At 40.1% G+C, this 20405-nt stretch overlaps 1 protein-coding gene across 4 annotated transcripts in view; it reads left to right on the top strand.

Moving 5' to 3' along the window:
• The window catches only part of LOC121707551 (NACHT, LRR and PYD domains-containing protein 12-like), a 36156-nt gene extending 17279 nt beyond the window's left edge, over positions 1-18877 (top strand). The window contains exons 1-13 of one of the 4 annotated variants that reach the window (XM_042090211.1): positions 3359-3610; positions 5144-5393; positions 5875-5985; positions 6332-6445; positions 7237-7353; positions 7510-7614; positions 7818-9776; positions 10419-10592; positions 10916-11092; positions 11198-11371; positions 11814-11987; positions 16746-16792; positions 18096-18877. In XM_042090211.1, the coding sequence (XP_041946145.1) occupies positions 5200-5393; positions 5875-5985; positions 6332-6445; positions 7237-7353; positions 7510-7614; positions 7818-9776; positions 10419-10592; positions 10916-11092; positions 11198-11371; positions 11814-11987; positions 16746-16792; positions 18096-18646 (3897 nt within the window). In that variant the 5' untranslated portion in view covers positions 3359-3610; positions 5144-5199 and the 3' untranslated portion in view covers positions 18647-18877. Of the gene's footprint in view, positions 1-2013; positions 2019-3358; positions 3611-5143; positions 5394-5874; positions 5986-6331; positions 6446-7236; positions 7354-7509; positions 7615-7817; positions 9777-10418; positions 10593-10915; positions 11093-11197; positions 11372-11813; positions 11988-16745; positions 16793-18095 lie in introns of those variants that run through there. The other 3 variants (XM_042090225.1, XM_042090205.1, XM_042090219.1) reach the window with 3 other exon arrangements.
• The last annotated feature ends 1528 nt before the right edge of the window (positions 18878-20405 follow it).

Below are 20405 nucleotides of genomic sequence, written 5' to 3'. Positions count from 1 at the left end.
GAAAACAATGCGCTCTCTTTTCCAGATAGCATAGGCTACCTGCAAATAACTTGGATGCTGATAGGCCGTCCATGCTCAATTTGATTGATTGATATAGCCTAGGTTACACAGGAAAGGTGTTAAAGTCCTTATACTATAGGTAGCATTTCCCCACTGTTTCTGCCAAGCTTACAACATGATGCAGGATAAAAAGTAATTCACAATTGGAGCCTAGGCTACAACATGAACCAACCAACAAAGTAGGGGGGGAAATCACCACAAAGAAGGCAGCCTTTGTGAACATGCTTATGCTCCATTGTTGCAGGCAAAGTGAGTGAGCGTGAGGTCTGGGGTCCCTGCTTGAACTCCTAATAATCCTTACAAAAACAATAGGCACCCCTAATTAGTGTGTTAATCCAACACAGTTTGAGGAACGAGAACCTTTTTGGGGGGGAAGGGAAATTTTAGAGAATTACATTTTCCCTCTACTTCTAAGTTGTAGATTGTTAAAGTTCAACTGAATCCTGAATTAAAGCACCTGAAAGAGCTACTTAAGTCCATTTGCGTAGTTAAATCTGACATGTGTGGTAGAGGGAAATTGATGTTGTGTTGGGAAAGGAGGTCGGAACAGGTTTAGCTAGTTTTCATGCCAGATGGTATGTTGATAAAATATAGCTTCTCCTCTTTTCTCTTTGGCAAAAACACTTCAGAATGTCTTTTGTTACTCAACAAGATGCCATTTTAGAGTGAAAGGAAGGACAAAAGATAATCATGGGTAATTTCACAGTCAGGGATAGCTGCTTTAAATTACGGTATCCACATATATGCCCATGTACTGTATGATTATGTTTGATACTTGTATTGAGGCAATGCATATTTTTAGCATCTAGACAACTGCATGTGCAAGAAAAAGTGCAAATTGGTGAAAGAAGTTCCTTTTTGTAGGTATGATTTGAGCCACTTGTTAACTGCCTGATAATCCAACCCAATATTCTAGTCTATTATGGTGTAATCAGAAGTGTCAAAGTCATCAATAAGGTCCAGGAACACGAGGACTGATGTGTTTTTATGTCAGTTGCATTGTTCACATGCACAGCATTTAAATTGAACTTTTCCTTGAGAATGTCAGGTTTTCTAGTCGGACCCAGGCGCAGACCAACAGCAGTTGCAATTGACATGTTTTATTGTAGTGAACAGTTTACTACTAGGCAGCAAAAGTCACAGACAAACCCAGCACCATGGAGGTATTACAGTATATATAACTGGAGAGTGTGATTAAGTCCCGCCCTCCATACAAATGAATGGCGGAGGCTAGGCTAGTAAATCCGGCAAATTCATAGTCAACGCCATATTGAACACTGGGGCTCGCATCCAGTGCCAGTCGGCTCTGACCATGCGCCAAGTTCCAAAGCTGGAAATGACGCATGGACCAACGTCGATTTTTATTGGACATTCTGAGAGTCGTCCTCCTGTTCAGAGGGTGGTGATAATGCACATACCAGAGGTGGGACCAAGTCACTGTTTGGCAAGTCACAAGTAAGTCCCAAGTCTTAGCACTCAAGTCCAAGTCAAGTCCCAAGTAAATACAGAGAAGGGCAAGTCGAGTCCAAGTCCAAGTCTCATCAAAGCCAAGTCGAGTCCAAGTCCAAGTCCCAATCTTTTTCAAGTCCTGAACAAGTCATCAGGTACTCTTCACTTAATAATGGCATTATTAGACTATCGATCATAATTTTAACACTTCCATCTAATCCACAGATTTTTTTTTTATAAATACAGATTAAAATATGTTCAATGTTTCTGTCTTGAAATCTTTTACGATATATGCATGCGCATACAATATACACATGTGCATACCTGAGTAATCTGTACAAAACGGATAGCTACATGACAAATAAAAATATTGTTTTTCCAAATTTCGGAGCCCACTGTAAGGATGAGTAATAATTTGACTGATGGCATTTCACTGCGCTAGGCCACAGATTTGCCTGCAAACAATTTATTAGGCTGTCTGCCAGTGGCGACTCATAAGGGAAGCCAAGGTCAACACTTTTATATTATTTAAAAGATAATAATGACACAGTAATTTTGTTTTAAAGTATTAATTTCTTAAGAAATACTACACATGTGATGCTGTTTATCTCATTTGTAAATGGTGCACTGTCACTTTAAGCCCATTGTGTGCCACTGTCCACACATTCTCATAATGATCTTTTTTACCAGCTCCATTCCTATGGCTAGTCCACAAACTCAAACATTGTTTGTGCCACATGAATAGCACAATATTAACAATGATAAGCATTATATTAAGTTGGCACAAACAGCTTTCATTCCTTTGGAAATAGATGCATGTATGACATGATGCTTGCTTGACATTTTCTGTTTGCAATTAAATGTGAATTATGAGCCTGGTAGCCAGTAGCCACCTAGCTAGCTGAGTGGAATGCGTTTCAATCGGCATATCAATGTGCTTCATGTAAACAAATTATTGAATAGGCCTACTTCAAGACTCACCATTTCCATTAAACAAAGGCAAAGACAACTCTTCATATTCTTGTCCACTTTCCAAATCACAGTGAGTGCAGCCTATGTCATAGTGACCTGGATCTCATAGTTTATAACAGTAGTGAGAACCGGATAAATCCGCAATTTCCCCTAATCTCGTATTTGTTGCCTTCATGATTTCCTTTTATACGTTTCTTATATTTAAAAGAAAATATCAATCATCATCAACAATGACAAGCCAGCTGGAACCTGCCACTCGTTTTCTCTCCCTCTCGTGCGTGCTTAGATGGGGTTCTCAATTAAATGGAGTAGGCTAGCATAAGTTCAAGTTGGATCTTAATGGAGAGGACTCGAAAAGTATCATCTTTATGTAACATGCTGTTGGTGCATTTTGACATTGTAAACGTTCTCTAACAAGAGTGCAAATCAGTTTGCAGTAAAGCTACTAGTTATTAGCTAAATGTTGGTCGTTTCTCTGTCTCTTGGTGCCCTACACACAGTGCGTAACGCATGTGGGGGTAGCGGCAGCACTGAACTGTGCTCTGGACTGGCCGCTTGTCTCCGCTATTTTTTTTTTTTTTAGTCGCGGAGGGAAAACATCTCTGGGGTGACTGGTCCACGATCAGGAAATTTAGTTTTTGACTCGAGACATGTCAAGTCGTCACAAGTCAAAGAGGCAAAGTCCGAGTCAAGTCTCGAGTGAATAGTATTCAAGTCCAAGTCGAGTCGCAAGTCATGCCGAATTTTATCAAGTCAAGTCTGAAGTCATTAAAATCATGACTCGAGTCTGACTCGAGTCCAAGTCATGTGACTCGAGTCCACATGTCTGGCACATACCTTGCTTGCCACGTAACAAGAAGAAAAAGTTGCACGGGAACGCGAGTGGAGTCGTCCTGAAGCGCAACTTAATTTCATAGGCTCCTCAAGAAATACGCACTGAGTAAGGTTTGGCTGTAGCCGCTGGATAGGTACCCACCCACCAACATGCATGGTTCCAAATGCTCCATGCGGTGCCATACTTGAAAATGGCGTATGCTAACATGCCGAAGCTAATCTGCACGCTCTTGACCCCCTGCCCAGCACAGACAAAATGGAGGGAACTACAATTGCAGGAAGTGACATAAGACAGGTGAGGGCGGGTTCAAAACAACAACAGTGGCACATGGCAAAATAAACAAAGCAAATGACAGCCAATATCAAACATGACCTGAGGGGTATTTCACAAAACCTAGATAAGCGATTAAGCTGGGATTTTTTGGTTATCCTGGATGAATTTATCCTTGACTTGGTTTCACAAAAGAGATGGCACATAAGTTACCATGGGGATTTATTCTCTGCACCTAGCCTGGTCCCGACCAGGCTAACGGCCAAGCTAAGTTAATTCTAATGGTAATTATGTTGTCTTATTGGCTCAGCTAGCTGTCATTCAAATCAGACCTCCGTGCTAATTTTCAAGGAGCTTTATTCCATTATACTATTCGCTAAATGTATTTGCTCGCAAAACAAAACAGATTGTCTGCCTACTAGCATATGGTTATTATTTTAATTGTGATAGCCTTATAATTGTTAACATAGGCCTAGGTACTCGTTGTTTGCTTCTTTTGTTGATAGACGTTTGATGAATAGCCTACTGTAGTTGATTGGAAGTGGAGGGGCAAGTTTTGGAAGGTATTTTCAACTATAATATTAAGGTATATCATACTATGTGCATCTTTGCAGTGGCAAGCGCTTTCTTAATGACGTTGCGTGCCGAGACAAGGAAGCGCTCACACGTGGGTTCATACGTAAATTTGCATTCAGTTGGTCTACCACGCCTACTCCTGCTGTTTTACAGAAATAGCCATGATTCCCCATTCCAAAAAGGACAACTTTACTTCATTGTTAGTCTGTATCAAAAGCGGTTGTTCACTTTGTGTGAATGACGCTATTTTATGCGTCTTTTTTATTCCAACCGTGGGCACTTTGGAGCAGAAACGAGAACGCGCACACATCCTGATTTACTTTCACCTGGCTTGACATAGTTGCTCCTACTCATCCTGGATTGGCATTAGTGAAACGAGTTGAGCTAGGATGACCAGACAACGCTATGTCAAACCTCGCTTTATCATTTATCTTGGATGTTTTAATTCTGCCTTTGTGAAATACCCCTCTGCAGGGGCAAGATAGCAAAATAGAATGTTAAGCCAAAACCCTGACAGAAAATACATATATACCGGTAAACATACCTCTCTGCTGATCAATAATTTATTTCATGTCCATTATCACTCTGTACTGTATGTGTATATATCATAGTAGTGTTAAAGGATAATTCCAGTATTTAGCACTTTGAGTCCCTTTTCTGGTTTGTTTTGGAGGAACTAGAGTGGTGGACACCGAAATTTTGAGTACCACTAACACCACTAACCACTCGGTGAGTTGCACAGTTTTGAAAACGAACGTTAAGGGTTGTTTTAAGGACATGTTTGTGCATGCCCATAGGCAGCCACTCTGAAGCAGTAAAGGCGATTCAAAACGACAACGAGACCGGACCAATCGTCAAAATTTCGGTGTCCACCACTCTTGTTCATCCAACACAAACCAGAAAAGGGACTCAAAGTGCTAAATACCGGAATTATCCTTTAATAACATGTGTCAATAATGTGCTGTGTGTGACCACATAAAGGCCTGAAACCAGTCAATCTCTCTGGAGAGAGAGAGAAGCAGGACTCTGCTTTTAAAATGAGTCTTTCTACGGACACAGAGGAGGAAGGCACTGCCTCTAAATTAAGCCTTGCTGCTGAGAGAGAGGAGTCTGTTGCTCACCACCAGACTGAGAGAGCAGCATCTCAGGTAGCCAGTTGTGTATCCATGAAGAGTGACCACTCCATGGTGGATCCATCATGTTCCAGTGGAGAATCTCCCTCCAACCCAGAGTGAGCCACAGCATTTACATGTAACTGTAGACCAATACCATAGAGTTGCCATGGTTACCCCGATGGGCTCCTCACTGTTGCATGTTGTCATCTAAAATGTGATGAAGAGACATGTATCTGATGGCGAGTGGTAGTGTAGTGGCTAAGGAGTTGTGTTAGCATGCAGTAGCCTGAAAAGTTGCCCGAAAAGTTGTGTGTTCGATTCCCAGCTGCCACCATTGTGCGCTTGAGCCGAGGCACTTAACCCTGAGTTGTTCCAGGGAGTCTGGCCCTGCAGATAATTGACACCTGTAAGTTGCTTTGGATAAAAGCATCAGCCAAATAAATAAAGATAAAGGTATTTAGCTGACACTGTCGATCCAAAACAACACAGACCTGCAACAGTGAGTTCAGGAATCAAACCTGGCCAAACATATTGTCAGGTACAGTAGCAACATTTCCATTACTCCATCACACCCACACCTGATTGTAATGTTTGCAGAGAGAACACCCAGAGAGCAGCATCTCCAGTGCCCAGTTGTGTGTCCATGAAGAGTGATATCTCCATGAAGATACCCCCTGACTTCAGTGATGAGAAACCTTTTAATCCAAGGTAAAAAATTGGGTTTAAATGCTATTAATCAAAGATGTAATTATTTAATAAAACATTTCTGTGAAACATAGATCTACAGGTAAAAATCAAAAGAAGGATCAGCACACTATTAGAAGCCTCCAGAAACTTTAATTTTATGTGCAATGTTACGAACGTTTCTGGGAGCTTCTAATACAGTGTCTTAGAATCTTTTGATTTTTACCTTCAGTTTGAGTTTTGATCTAGCACCTGTAAAAGTTTGTGCGTACCCTGCACTCTGCTTTAAACATAGAGCTACACACAGGTATGAACTTAAATCCATTGAGATAACATACAGTAATTGATTCTTTCTTTTAATCGTTTTCAGAGAGAAGACTCAGAGAGCAGCATCTCCAGTACCCAGTTGTGTGTCCATGAAGAGTGATATCTCCATGAAGATATCCCCTGACTTAAGTGATGAGAAACCTTCTTTTAATCCAAGGTAAGAAATTGGGTTTAAATGTAACCAATCACATGTAATTGTGTTGTTCATCAGAGTAATTTCCAGTGTATTAGCCACATTGTTTACTAACCGCAGGACAGTTCTTTATGCAAATTAAAAAAACAGAACCATACATTAACCACGCCCATGTATTAACCACAATGCTCAATAGCTCAATGAATCAGAATCAGATCGTGTTTTAATCATAAAGAAGAATGAAGAAAAGAAGTGCATTTCCATATATAGCCTGTCCCTGTGTATTAACCTCATGGCTGAAGAAACTTAGCAAAATCAATGTATAAACCTTGGTTAATAGGCGAAAAATTATGGCAAATAAGTTGGCAAAGGCAATGACTACAGCTATGGATCCATAACAATATCTAGTGTAGGGTTAGTAGCTGGCTATCTTATTTCCAAGGTGTTCTGTAGCAAATAGTCACTTAGTTCAGTAAAGTAGCTTATATAGCTATAGACCCTTTTAATCTGTTCCTAGATAATTTCCGGTTGAAACGCTTGAAGCCAATGTAGATACTTGGATGAAATGTTAATGAATAGTCTTTAGCGTAATGCTCTACAAAATGGCAACTTTAATTTTTTTACATTTTTGTTTGTACCTAAATTACCATTAGCTGAATGTTTTTTTTCTGTGCCACCTGAAATGCCTTAGGAATGCACATGTTTGGTTCTGCAGTTGAAAGAGTCCATACCTGTATATAGCACACAGCTAACTTAAATCAGTTGCTATGAGATGACAAACAATAACACATTATTTTTTAATGTAATGTTTCCAGAGAGAACACCCAGAGAACATCATCTCCAGTGCCCAGTTGTGTGTCCATGAAGAGTGATATCTCCATGAAGATACCCCCTGACTTAAGTGATGAGAAACCTTCTTTTAATCCAATAAGGCAAGAAATTGGGTTTAAATGCTATTAATCAAAGATGTATATTTTGAATGAAGAGTTTCTCTGAAACATAGAGCTACACACAGAGATATAAATTAAATCCATTGCTTATGAGACAACAAACAGGAATCTATAACTTTTTTAATGTAATGTTTGTAGAGAGACAACCCAAATAGCAGCATCTGAAGTGCCCAGCTGTGTCTCCATGAAGAGTGATATATCCATGAAGATACCCCTTGACTTCAGTGTTGAGAAGCCTCCAAGGTAAGAAACAGGGTGTAAATGCCATCATTTGTACACATGAAACATTTTTCAAACATAGAAACATAGTCATCAATTATGAATATTGATAATGAAAATAAAATAATGAATTTAAATTCATGGAGACTGTATAACTTCTACCCCCTACTTTCTCCAATCTCTGACATTTGTGACTGTTCTCTGTATCTCCTGATGTGTCTATGCAGTGAGGAGAGGGAAGGTCTGGTCCTTGATCAGTCCAAGAGTGGTGTATGTGAGCTGGTCCCTAACGATCCAATCCAGCAGCAGAATTCTTACCAGCCAGTGGATAATGTACTGCAGCTTATTAAAGCGAGACACAAATCCAGCATGAAGACCAAGTACAAGAGCCTATCTGAAGGACTCAAAATACAAGAGAATAAAACTCTTCTGAAAGAGTTTTACACTCAACTCTACATCATAGAAGGACAGAGTGAAGGGGTGAATAAAGAACATGAAGTTTTACAGATAGAGAAAATATCCTGGAAACACTTAAAAGACAAGCCAATCGACTGCAATGACATTTTTGTAAATATACCTGAACAAAGTGAAAAAATAAAGGCAGCGCTTACTAAAGGAATTGCTGGAATTGGGAAAACCGTCTCTGTGCATAAGTTCATTCTAGACTGGACGGAGGGAAAAGCCAATAAGGATGTAGATTTCATGTTCTTGTTTCCTTTCCGTGAGCTGAATTTGATTAGAAATGACCAGTACAGCCTCCATAGTCTTCTAGTTTACTTCTATCCGGAACTTCAAGGTGTAGACTCAAAGATATATGACAAGTGTAAAGTTGTGTTCATATTTGATGGCCTGGATGAAAGCAGAATTCCACTCAAATTTTTAGACTGTGAGAAGGTATCTGTGGTTACTGTGGCATCGTCAGTGGATGTGTTGATGACGAACCTCATCAAAGGAGAGCTGCTTCCATCTGCTCTCATCTGGATAACCTCCAGACCAGCAGCAACCAATCAGATCCCCCCTCAATACATCAACCGTGTGACAGAAGTTGAGGGCTTTAATGACCCTCAGAAGGAGGAATACTTCAGGAAAAGAGTCCCTGATGAACATCAAGCCGAGAAAATCATCTCACACATTAAAACAACAAGGAGCCTACACATCATGTGCCACATACCAGTTTTTTGCTGGATCTCAGCTACTGTGCTTCAGAAGATCCTGGAGGAAGATGACAGGGCAGAAATCCCTAAATCTCTGACTGAAATGTACATACATTTCCTGCTCATTCAGACAAATGTAAAGCACGAGAAGTTTGATAAGGGAGATGAGAGTGATCTAAAGAAGCTCCTACAGTCAAACAGAGAAGTGATTCTGAAACTTACAGAGCTGGCCTTCAAACAACTGATGAAGGGCAATATCATGTTCTATGATGAGGACCTGAGAGAGTGTGGCATAGATATCACTGAGGCTTCAGTGTACTGTGGGTTATGTACCGAGATCTTTAAGGAGGAGTCTGTGCTTAATCAGAGGAAGGTCTACAGCTTCATACATCTGAGCTTTCAGGAGTTTTTTTCTGCTCTCTATGTGTTTCTTTGTTTTGCAAGCAATAACATGCAGGCAGTTCATTCCTTCCTGGCAGATGATGAAGAGTTGAACAAGACAAGTGAGGAAGATGGATCTGAGAAAGATTCATTGTATAAACTACAAAAAGCAATGGTTGACAAAGCCTTACAGAACGAAAATGGACATCTGGATCTTTTTCTGAGGTTCTTTCTTGGAATCTCACTGGACTTCAATCAGAGTCTCCTTGAAGGTCTACTGACTCATACACAGAAGAGCTCTGGGAGCATTGAGAAAACTATTAAGTACATTACAGACAGTGTCAAAGATGTAAGAAATGAATATGTCTACCCTTTATATGCTACACATCATGTCTCATCTGAGAGATACATCAACCTTTTCCTCTGCCTGCTGGAAATGAGAGACCAGTCTCTTCACAGAGAAATTCAGGAACTTCTAAAATCAGATGAACGCTCAGACAGTATACTCTCTGCTGCACACTGTTCAGCAATGGCATACATTCTTCAGATGTCAGGGGAGGTGCTGCATGAGTTTGACCTTAAGAAATTCAATACATCAGAAGAGGGTGCTCGAAGACTGGTACCAGTTGTAATGAACTGCAGAAAAGCATTGTCAGTATTGAGTTTTATGGAGAATTTGGGGAGTAGGGGGAAGAATACCATCCAATAGTATGTTTTAACCCTTTAGCCGCCCAGGTTTAAAAAAATAAATTGGATTTTTACATCAAAATTTCAAAAGGCCATGGCTTGCAAGTGGTCAGAGATAAAGTCCTACTGTAAATGTGAAAATCATTGAGTATGAACAGAAGTTTATGAAGGGGGTAAATGTACTAATCTAATTTGCATATTATGATGTCACTGGATGGTAACCACCGTGAATTATGCACATTTCAGTAAATACTACAGTAGATGTTGAACATATTTGAGCAGTTTTACTTTCTTTTTTTGTCATTTCACCGACATAACAAATGAACAGGAAAACAGTCACATGTAAACCAACAATAGTAAACTATTACTATAATCACGAACCCTATGCTACTATAGCCTACAATAAAGTAGTCTGCCAACTAGTGGTCAAGAGTACAAATGAGGATTTTACACTGTACTCGCGTCTATCGTCTGTTTTATTCAGTAATGACGCTTGTCGCAATATTGCGACATGGGCGCTTAGAGGGTTAATCCTTAAGCATGATATGGTAGACCAGAATCACCTCATCTTATTCAGTATTCTGTTTATATTGTGCCCTTTCACAGATTTGTGAATGGTTATCTCACTGAGCAATCCTGCAAAATTATGGCCACAGCTCTACAAGCTGCAAACTCACCCCTGAGAGAGCTAGACCTCCATAACAATGAGGTGCAGGATTCAGGAATGAAGCTGCTCTTGACTGGCTTGATGAGCCCAGAGTGTAACCTGGAGATCTTTGGGTGTGTGCAATATATTCTGTTTTTATTTTGCCACTCAGAGACCGTCAGCTGTGACTGTGCTATGGGACGGTAACTATGGTACTGACAATGAATAAAAGGCTAAATAAGCTTGCAGGATTGGTAGAGCCAAAAGAAGCCAAGTATGGACTGTAGAAAGCTCATGAGAACATGAACTGAAGCGACTGAGTAGATCGTAAACTTCATAATATATTTATATAGTTTCATCAATACAACGGAAATCAATTTGATGTAGAAAACAAAGTAAAGGTGTTTGATTATGATTTAATGAACAATCATCTATCATATTACTTTGTTATATCTAGATTGGCATGCTGTAAACTCTCTGATCAGTCCTGTGAAGCTATGGCCTCAGCTCTACAATCAGAGACCCTTCCCTTGAGAGAGCTGGATCTAAGTAATAACAATCTGCAGGATTCAGGGGTGAATCTGATCTCTGCTGGGCTGGTGAATAACCCTAACTGTAAACTGGAGATACTGAGGTCAGTGTATCAGAGAATCTCCTTTGATGTGGTGAAATGTTTCCTGACATGATGTCTGTGTTGTGTTCTTGCTGATTATTCTGTTTGTGTCATTGTTATATGCAGGCTGGCCATGTGTAATCTCACTCATGAGTCCTGTGAGGTTTTTGCCTCAGGTCTCCAATCAGAATCCCTGCCCTTGAGAGAGCTGGACCTGAGTAACAACGACCTGCAGGATTCAGGAGTGAATCTGATCTCTGCTGGGCTGAAGAACCCACATTGTAAACTGGAACTACTGAGGTATATAAGACATAAAGGCACATTTATATTTGTGAGGTGAAATATATGAGATAATGAGACGGACTGATTGAGAGCTGTAGCTCACAGTTTGTCTCTCAATGATAGAATGCAATGTTGTTATTTCTGAAAGTTTCTCCTATTGACACATCAACAGCAATCTGGATTCCCAATTTTCCATTGCCCTTCCATTAAATGCATATGCATGAATAAGAAAAGTGCAGCTCACTCCTGTGGGAGACAGAATGCACATTCATTCATGTGCAGTCTGTTGGTATATACCATATTTTAAGGTGAACATAGCCAAGTAATAATGCCTGAATCAGACACTAAAATATCAGTACATCTTCCTACATTGATGTCGTACAGAAATGTCTGAGCAGTGCTTTGATATACTGCAGGTGTAATAAGAATTTAACATCACAAATGGTACCTATCCTTTTAGATTGTCTGGCTGTCTAGTCACAGTGGATGGCTGTTCATACCTGGCTTCAGCTCTGATTTCAAACCCTTCACACCTAATAGAGCTTGATTTGAGCTACAATCACCCAGGAGACACAGGAGTGAAGCTACTCTCTGCTAGACTGCAGGATCCACATTGCAAACTGAAGAGACTGAAGTATGTGGTGCACAAGTAGTCTTGGAAATCTAATAGGGTGAATTAAACCAGTTCCAGTACCTGTAATTAGGGTTGCCAACCGTTCCGTAAAATACAGAATCGTCCCGTATTTGAAAGGAAAAAGATGTGTTCCGTATTGAACTGATACGGAGCGCAATTTGTTCCGTATTATTGAGAATCAACTCTGTGCAAATCCATGACAGATCAGTATAATAAGTTAGACTGAACAAAGAATGCACGATTCGTATGAGATAAAGGGAAACCTTGCTGCTGTCATTTATCCCTCTCGGTTTGTCTGTCATCACTATCCCAACAGAGAATGCACTTTTAGTTTGAGCCACTGTGAGTCACGTAAGCCTATATTGCAACCCTATCACGCTGATAGTAGTGTGAGATGACATAAGTATAAGTATATATACACTTTTGATCCCGTGAGGGAAATTTGGTCTCTGCATTTATCCCAATCCGTGAATTAGTGAAACACACACTGCACACAGTGTACACACAGGTGAAGCACACACTAATCCCGGCACATGTCTTGCTCAGAGTTTTACAGTTACATCTGTGCAGCATTGGCGTCGCCAGCCGTAATCCTACGCAGTGTATGTACAATTTTTCAACGCTTTATTCATGAAATCATTCAGTATTACAACAATAAAAATATCTTGTGTACTGTCTTAATTGAAACATGCTTCACGCACAAATTATGGCCTATGTTTAGGGCAAAGAGAATGGAAATCTCAACATAAGGATACATTATAAGATGATGATTGGTGTAAACTTTGTCACAAAATGATAAGCCGTTCTGGCGCTTTGAAACGCAATGTTCCATTCATATGTTTAACCTTTAAAGGGTGCACTGTTCTTAGCAGTTATGCTGAAGGCAGTGAGATCCTACAGTCACTCTGTTTGGAACATCGCAGTTCGTCAAGATTGATAATATTCAGTTAATGCATAGATCATCTCAATGCGTAGAGTATGGATCAAGTTTGGGACAACCAAACAGCAAATGCTTATTGTTAGGTGACCATAGCTGTCTTTTCTCTAGGCCTATCCTATTGCAAATCGCAACATAAGCTCATTGGTTGCTCATTGGGGGGGTAATTAGTGTCCTGAGCCATGGTGCATACCAGAGGTGGGACCAAGTCACTGTTTGGCAAGTCACAAGTAAGTCCCAAGTCTTAGCAGTCAAGTCCAAGTCAAGTCCCAAGTAAATACAGAGAAGGGCAAGTCGAGTCCAAGTCCAAGTCACATCAAAGCCAAGTCGAGTCCAAGTCCAAGTCCCAATCTTTTTCAAGTCCTGAACAAGTCATCAGGTACTCTTCACTTAATAATGCCATTATTAGACTATCGATCATAATTTTAGCACTTCCATCTAATCCACAGTATTTTTTGTTTATAAATACAGATTAAAATATGTTCAATGTTTCTGTCTTGTAATCTTTTACGACATATGCATGCGCATACCTGTGTAATCTGTAAACAGATAGCTACATAACACTCAGCACAGCTGCAAATATATATATTGTTTTTCCAAATTGCGGAGCCCACTGTAAGGATGAGTAATAATTTGACTGATGGCAGTTCACTGCGCTAGGCCACAGATTTGCCTGCAAACAATTTATTAGGCTGTCTGGCAGTGGCGACTCATAAGGGAAGCCAAGGTCAACACTTTTATATTATTTAAAAGATAATAATGACAGTAATTTTGTTTTAAAGTATTCATTTCTTAAGAAATACTACACATTTGATGCTGTTTATCTCATTTGTAAATGGTGCACTGTCACTTTAAGCCCATTGTGTCACACGTTCTCATAATGATCCTTTTTTTACCAGCTCCGTTCAAATATAGCCTATGGCTAGTCCACAAACTCAAACATTGTTTGTGCCACATGTATAGCACAATATTAACAATGATAAGCATGATATTAAGTTGGCACAAGAGAAGCATGTATGACATGATGCTTGCTTGACATTTTCTGTTTGCAATTAAAAGTGAATTATGAGCTGTAGCCAGTAGCCACCTAGCTACAGTAGCTGAGTGAAATGTATTTCAATCGGCATATCATGTGCTTCATGTAAATAAATTATTGAATACTTCAAGACTATTAAGACCAGTTCCATTACACAAGGCAAAGACAACTCTTCATAATATTCTTGTCCACTTTCCAAATCACAGTGAGTGCAGCTATGTCATAGTGACCTGGATCTCATAGTTTATAACAGTACAGTAGGCTAGTGAGAACCGGATAATTCACAATCTCCTCTAATCTCGTATTTGTTGCCTTCACGATTTCCTTTTATATGTTTCTTATATTTAAAAGAAGATATCAATCATCATCAACAATGACAAGCCAGCTGGAACCTACTCATTTTCTCTCCCTCTCGTGTGTGCTTGGATGCGTTCTCAATTAAATGCAGTAGGCTAGCATAAGTTCAAGTTGGATCTTAATGGAGAGGACTCGAAAAGTATCAACTTTATGTAACATGCTGTTGGTGCTTTTTGACATTAAACGTTCTCTAACAAGAGTGCAAATCAGTTTGCAGTAAAGCTACTAGTGATTGGCTAAATGTTGGTCCTTCCTCTGTCTCTTGGTGCCCTACACACAGTGCGTAACGCGTGTGGGGGTAGCGGCAGTACTGTACTGTGCTCTGGCCGCTTGTCTCCGCTATTTTTTTTTATTTTTTTTTAGTCGCGGGAAAGCGTCTGTGGGGTGACTGGTCCACGATCAGGAAATTTAGTTTTTGATTCGAGACATGTCAAGTCATCACAAGTCAAAGAGGCAAAGTCCGAGTCAAGTCTCAAGTGAATAGTATTCAAGTCCAAGTCGAGTCGCAAGTCATGCCGAATTTTATCAAGTCAAGTCTGAAGTCATTAAAATCATGACTCGAGTCTGACTCGAGTCCAAGTCATGTGACTCGAGTCCACATGTCTGGTGCATACTATGGAATACAACCCTAGCAGCGCCCCTGCTGTGCAGGATAAACAACTAGGTTAGCCTACAGTACTTGCTGCTGAGACAGAAAAAAGCCAGAGATAATATAAGGCTTCACCAAATTCAGAGCTGCTTGTGATGTTCACAAGATATTTTTCTGTAATATCTGCCAGTTCAGTTTTATACATTTCAGAGTTGTTTGGTTTAAGTAGAATATATGATACAGTTATGTCTTTATTAAGTGTTATTGCATCAAAAAGATTCTTGTTTTGCACCGGATATAAAATGAATAGGCTAGTAGGCTACATTAATTCAATACAATGTAGTATATTATGCACTCATTTTAGTGTGTTCGTTTGACACAGTTTAGTAAACAGGCCCACAAGTTTGCAAAATGAAATGAAATGAAATGAAATGAAATATAGCCTATATCTTGCAACACACACACACACACAGACATAGGGGCGCTGCTAGAAAATTTGGGCCCTATGACAGAAATAATTCTGGGCTCCCCAAAATGCTAGGTGGTCCAGGGGCAATTAAAATATACTACCTTAATTGATAATAGCATATTACACAGCCTATAAAAATCTACACTGACATTCAACAATTGTTTTCCTAACACAATTTTAAGCAAGTCTATTGGGAGTTTGATCTCTTCACATAGACAACATCAATACAGTAGCTCCGGAGCAACTATGTCTAGCAGCTTTGCATAATGTAAAGGTGACACCTGTTAAACTCACCTCAGCATGACATTTATTGAAGGTAAAAAATGTACACCCAAAGCTGAAAACCCATTACAGGATGGGACATGAAACTAGCTGTAAGAGCTACGTGACTACATGCACAGACTATGTGACCGTATGCACAAAATGAAAGCAGTTATAGAACCACAGCCTTCCTATTTGTGTGTGTGTGTGAGTGTGAGAGAGAGAGAGAGAGAGAGAGAGAGAGAGAGAGAGAGAGAGAAAGAAAGAAAGAAACTGTTGATCTTGTGATCTTGTCACTAGTCCTCTAACTCCTCTAACAACTACGTGACGGAGACTGTGACCACATGCACAAATTCAAATTAAAGTAGACATAGAACCACAGCCTTCCTATTTGTGTGGAAATACTGTAAGCTGGACTAGTCCATTGAAATCTTTCCACACTGTTAAAAAAATCTGTACAGAGTACATTATATATAATCCTCACCACATTTACATTTATTAATTTTGCAGATGTTTTTATCCAAAGCGACTTACAAAGGCCATTCTTATCAGAGCAAATCAGTGTGGTGGCTGACTGGTGCAAACGACCTGCCATTTATGACAACAAATGCAAATAGACACAACGCTAGACAAAACACAAGCAACTTAAGAAAATATCTCCATCAATTTGACAACAACAAAAAGTGCATAGCCTACCTACTGTATCCTCCTGCAGACGGACTAAACCATTTTGCGCTTTAAGTGACCTTAGACAGTCTTCACTATTTTTTATATACAAAATTCAGTCAGTCAAGCAACCAAGTTATGCAGCAAATACACTTTACACTTACAAATTAACTTTACATTTCGTCTTACATTCATTATGGCATTTAATTTGGAAATTAAAATATTCAGGGAAAAAAAATATATTCCAGACTTTTCAAGGACCCCCTTTCCACTTGGGGCCCTAGTAAATCAGTCCCACTCCCCCCCCCCCCCCCCCACCCCCCCACACTGAAGTCTGTAAGATGGTGTGTGTGCCCCCCCCCCTGCTTATTTTCATATCAGAAAGTTTTTGTTCAGTATACACTCATGCATGTCTGTCTGAATCTGTGAATGTTTTCATGCAGCGTGGACCATGATGAAGAGTTCAGGATTACACCAGGAATACGAAAATGTGAGTCTGCATACACACCATTCAGACAGACCTTAAAAAGCGTTAATTAGTAAATAGATGTCTGGTCTGAACAAATTTATCATGAAATGTTTAACATTAATCAACCCTCTTGTGACGTTGTATCATACACGATTAGGTCTGATCATTGAAACATTCGATTAGCATGTTTGAGAAGGACAATGAGGAGCCATTTAACATCATCAGCTAGTTGCTATGCTAGCTAACCCGCAAGCTTGCAAAGGGAACTTCAATAGTTTACATAGCAGAGTGCCATTCACATGAAATTATAAGTAGTTATCTATGTTTACATCTCCTCAATTTGTAACATTTTGATCTGTGTGTGTGTGTGTGTGTGTGTGCGTGTGCGTGTGCGTGTGACAGAGAAGTTGTTTGAGAGTAGAGACTGTTTGAGACTATGACAGAAACACTTGATCACATCACCTCCATTGCACCAAACTCAATTTATCTACTTTTAATAGGAAAATGAGCAGGACAATGTATTTGTGCTCAACAAGTTCTGTATTAAGCACCATTGCACATGGGCTTTATTAAACAATTTCTTATTCTTAATCAATAGGTAATTTATTCTTGATAAATTATTAGTAAATTCTTGGTAAATAAGCAACCAGGTAAATAAGCAACCAGCTGATCTTGAGGTTAAGGTTACCGGGAGCGGTGGTAGTGTAGTGGTTAAAATGGGGACAAGCTTGCTTTTTATGAAAGAAAGAAGCATGAAACTTTCAGGGTTTGTTCTTGATGACCTAAGCTTTAATTTAAGATCTGGAGGCATTCTCAGTTTGACCTCTGAGGTCAGATAGAGGTCACTGACCTCTGTAATATGTCGTGACACTACAGGTGAATGGGGTAAAAAAATTAAATAATAGACAAAAAAATTCTCAGTTTCTATGTGTCTCTGTTCCCTGTGCCTGTACCCTGAGGGGTTTATGGACATCTACTTCTATTATCCTGTAATTCACCTGTACCTCTGTGATATGAAATTTCTAGGCCTGAAATTACAAATGGGTGTATCTTAGGATCTAAATATGATAGAAATGTAAACTAAATATGTTTTTCCATATTTCTGGGCATGAGGAACTCATCTATAGCACTGATAGCACTCTAAGAGGTCAACATCATTAATTGCAGTGAAGATCACTGGCAAAACATCTACTTCTATTATATTAGTTACTGTACTGTATGTATTAATAGCTAACATTTGTTTTCTAAAATAAAGTTTTGCTGTATTAGTAGGCAATAGTTTTGTTGTGTTATATTTTCTCCTGATGTCTGTTCCTTTATACAGATACCTGTGAACTAACATTGGACCCAAACACAGCGCACATGGAACTCTCTCTGTCTGAAGGGGACAGACAGGTGACACATGTGAAAGAGAAGCAGTCATATCCTGATCATCCGGAAAGGTTTGAGCAATGGCGTCAGGTGATAAGTAGAGAGAGTCTGTCTGGACGCTACTACTGGGAGGCTGAGTTGAGTGGTTTCAGGGCTGATATAGCAGTGACGTACAAAGGAATCATTAGAAAAGGAGAAGGAAACAACTGCGTATTTGGATACAATGACAAGTCCTGGAATCTAAACTGCTTCAAGAACAATTACTGTGCCTGGCATGATCATAATTACACAGATATACCTGCCCCCATATCTTTGACCAAAAGGGTAGGAGTGTATCTAGACTGGTTGGCTGGCACCCTGTCTTTCTACAGCATCTCCCCTGACACACGCACACTTACTCATTTACATACATTCTACTCTCCATTCACTGAGCCTCTCTATGCAGGGTTTGGTGTTTCTAGCTCCTGGGTACGCCTGTGTCCTAGGACAGATGTTTTCAATTGACGATAATAAGAAATAGTGATATAGCCACAGTGAAACTATAGTGTATTATTATGGCTACCGCCAGCACTTGCGCAGTGTGATCTGGTTTTTCTAGGGTTTTTTACATAATTTTTCACTTTCATTTGGTGGGCATGTAGTCCCACTGGACTGATACAAAATAGAAGCTTTTCGTCCCAGGGGGTCACTACCCGACCACGCTGGCCTCCCTAAAGCGGGTTATTCTGTCAAAAACGAAAGCAGTTTTTACAGAATAACCCGCCAACCCATCTGCCCAAGATTGCATCCGTGCATTACATCAATTGGAGAGCAGCATCTACGCACACGCCCCCAAACACAGGAACACAGAGGCACACGCTGACACACACACACAAATGCAGCGGCAGCAGTACACAATGTATGTCTTTGTATAGACATACACACATACTGTATACACTCACACACACACACATGCATACACAGGCACACTGGCAGTGCACACTTTTTGTACTCATGAGTCTTCACTTCCTATTCATCAGTTCCTTTATTAACCATGTGCTTGTGTTCTGTTTACCTCTTTGTTACCTTACCTCATGCATTGAAAGCACGCCCTCTAAATTTCAGTTGACTTATGGTTGCAGTGTGGCTGTTATCTGTTAAATCTGTTAACATCAGCACCGAAATGAAAATCGACAGATAAAACAGCTGTAACACAAACTTGTGCAGTGTGAAACTGTAAGGGTCCTGTCTTGTTTTACCTGTTTAGTGTTTTTTCCATGTGACTTCCTGTTGTGTTATTTACTTCCTGTGTCCTGTGCCATGTGTTCCTTTGTTTGTTTTGCTATGTGTCTCTGTTCCCTGTGCCTGTGTCTACTAGCCTGATGAGCCAGACCCACATTAAAATGTAGGGTCTGGGCACTCACTGTTCTTAGTGCTCAGTCCGAGGGGCAGGATAATCGGTTGTCTTTCAAATTCCCTCTGCATGCAATAGGACAGCGCTGAGTCCCATGTGTTTTCCCACCGGCGGAGATAGTTGGCTAGTTCAAACTTTTGCCAACTTAAAACAAGCTTAAACCGTGTCACACTGTTGGACAACAGCAACATCCATCCTCTTTGTTCTCAAGTAGCAGGGAATTCAAGCCAAACCGTTGCAACTCTGCCATCAATCATTATGTTAAGCCCGCTTAACGACTCTATACACGATTTGATTGGCCTGATAGAAGTTTAATTTTTCGAGCTCACAAGCCAACGGAGAGTTGCTAGACTAGCCCTGGAAGCAAATGTAATTTGCTGCCGCTAGGGTGCGTCTAGATTTCTAGGCTATGTGTCTACACCTCTCACCTGATCCTTGTTAGTCTGTTAGTTTCCAGCCCTGTGTTCACCTGTCTCTTGTTTTACCTTGTTCCTTGTCCACCTGTGTCGTTACCCCTGTGTATTTAAACCCTCTGTCTCCCCTCAGTCTCGGTCAGTCATTATTCGTATCGTGTTAATACACATGGTTTGTAAGTTTCATGGAAGTAAAGCACTTTTTGATTATTCCAAGTTTGCCTTGCCCTGCGTTTGGGTCTGACGCTCCCAGCAGACCATGACAGAAACAGTCACACACATTATTATTGCCACTGTCTGACAAATGCGTATTAAGCGACACCATCAAATGGACTCGAACTTAAGTATAAGTATATCTTTTGATTCCCGTGAGGGAAACTCTGCATTTATCCCAATCCGTGAATTAGTGAAACACACTCAGCACACAGTGAACACACAGTGAGGTGAAGCACACACT

The sequence above is a fragment of the Alosa sapidissima genome, chromosome 1, assembly GCF_018492685.1.
Source record: "Alosa sapidissima isolate fAloSap1 chromosome 1, fAloSap1.pri, whole genome shotgun sequence".
Classification (NCBI taxonomy): domain Eukaryota; kingdom Metazoa; phylum Chordata; class Actinopteri; order Clupeiformes; family Clupeidae; genus Alosa; species Alosa sapidissima.
This window is presented reverse-complemented; position numbering and strand designations above follow the sequence as displayed.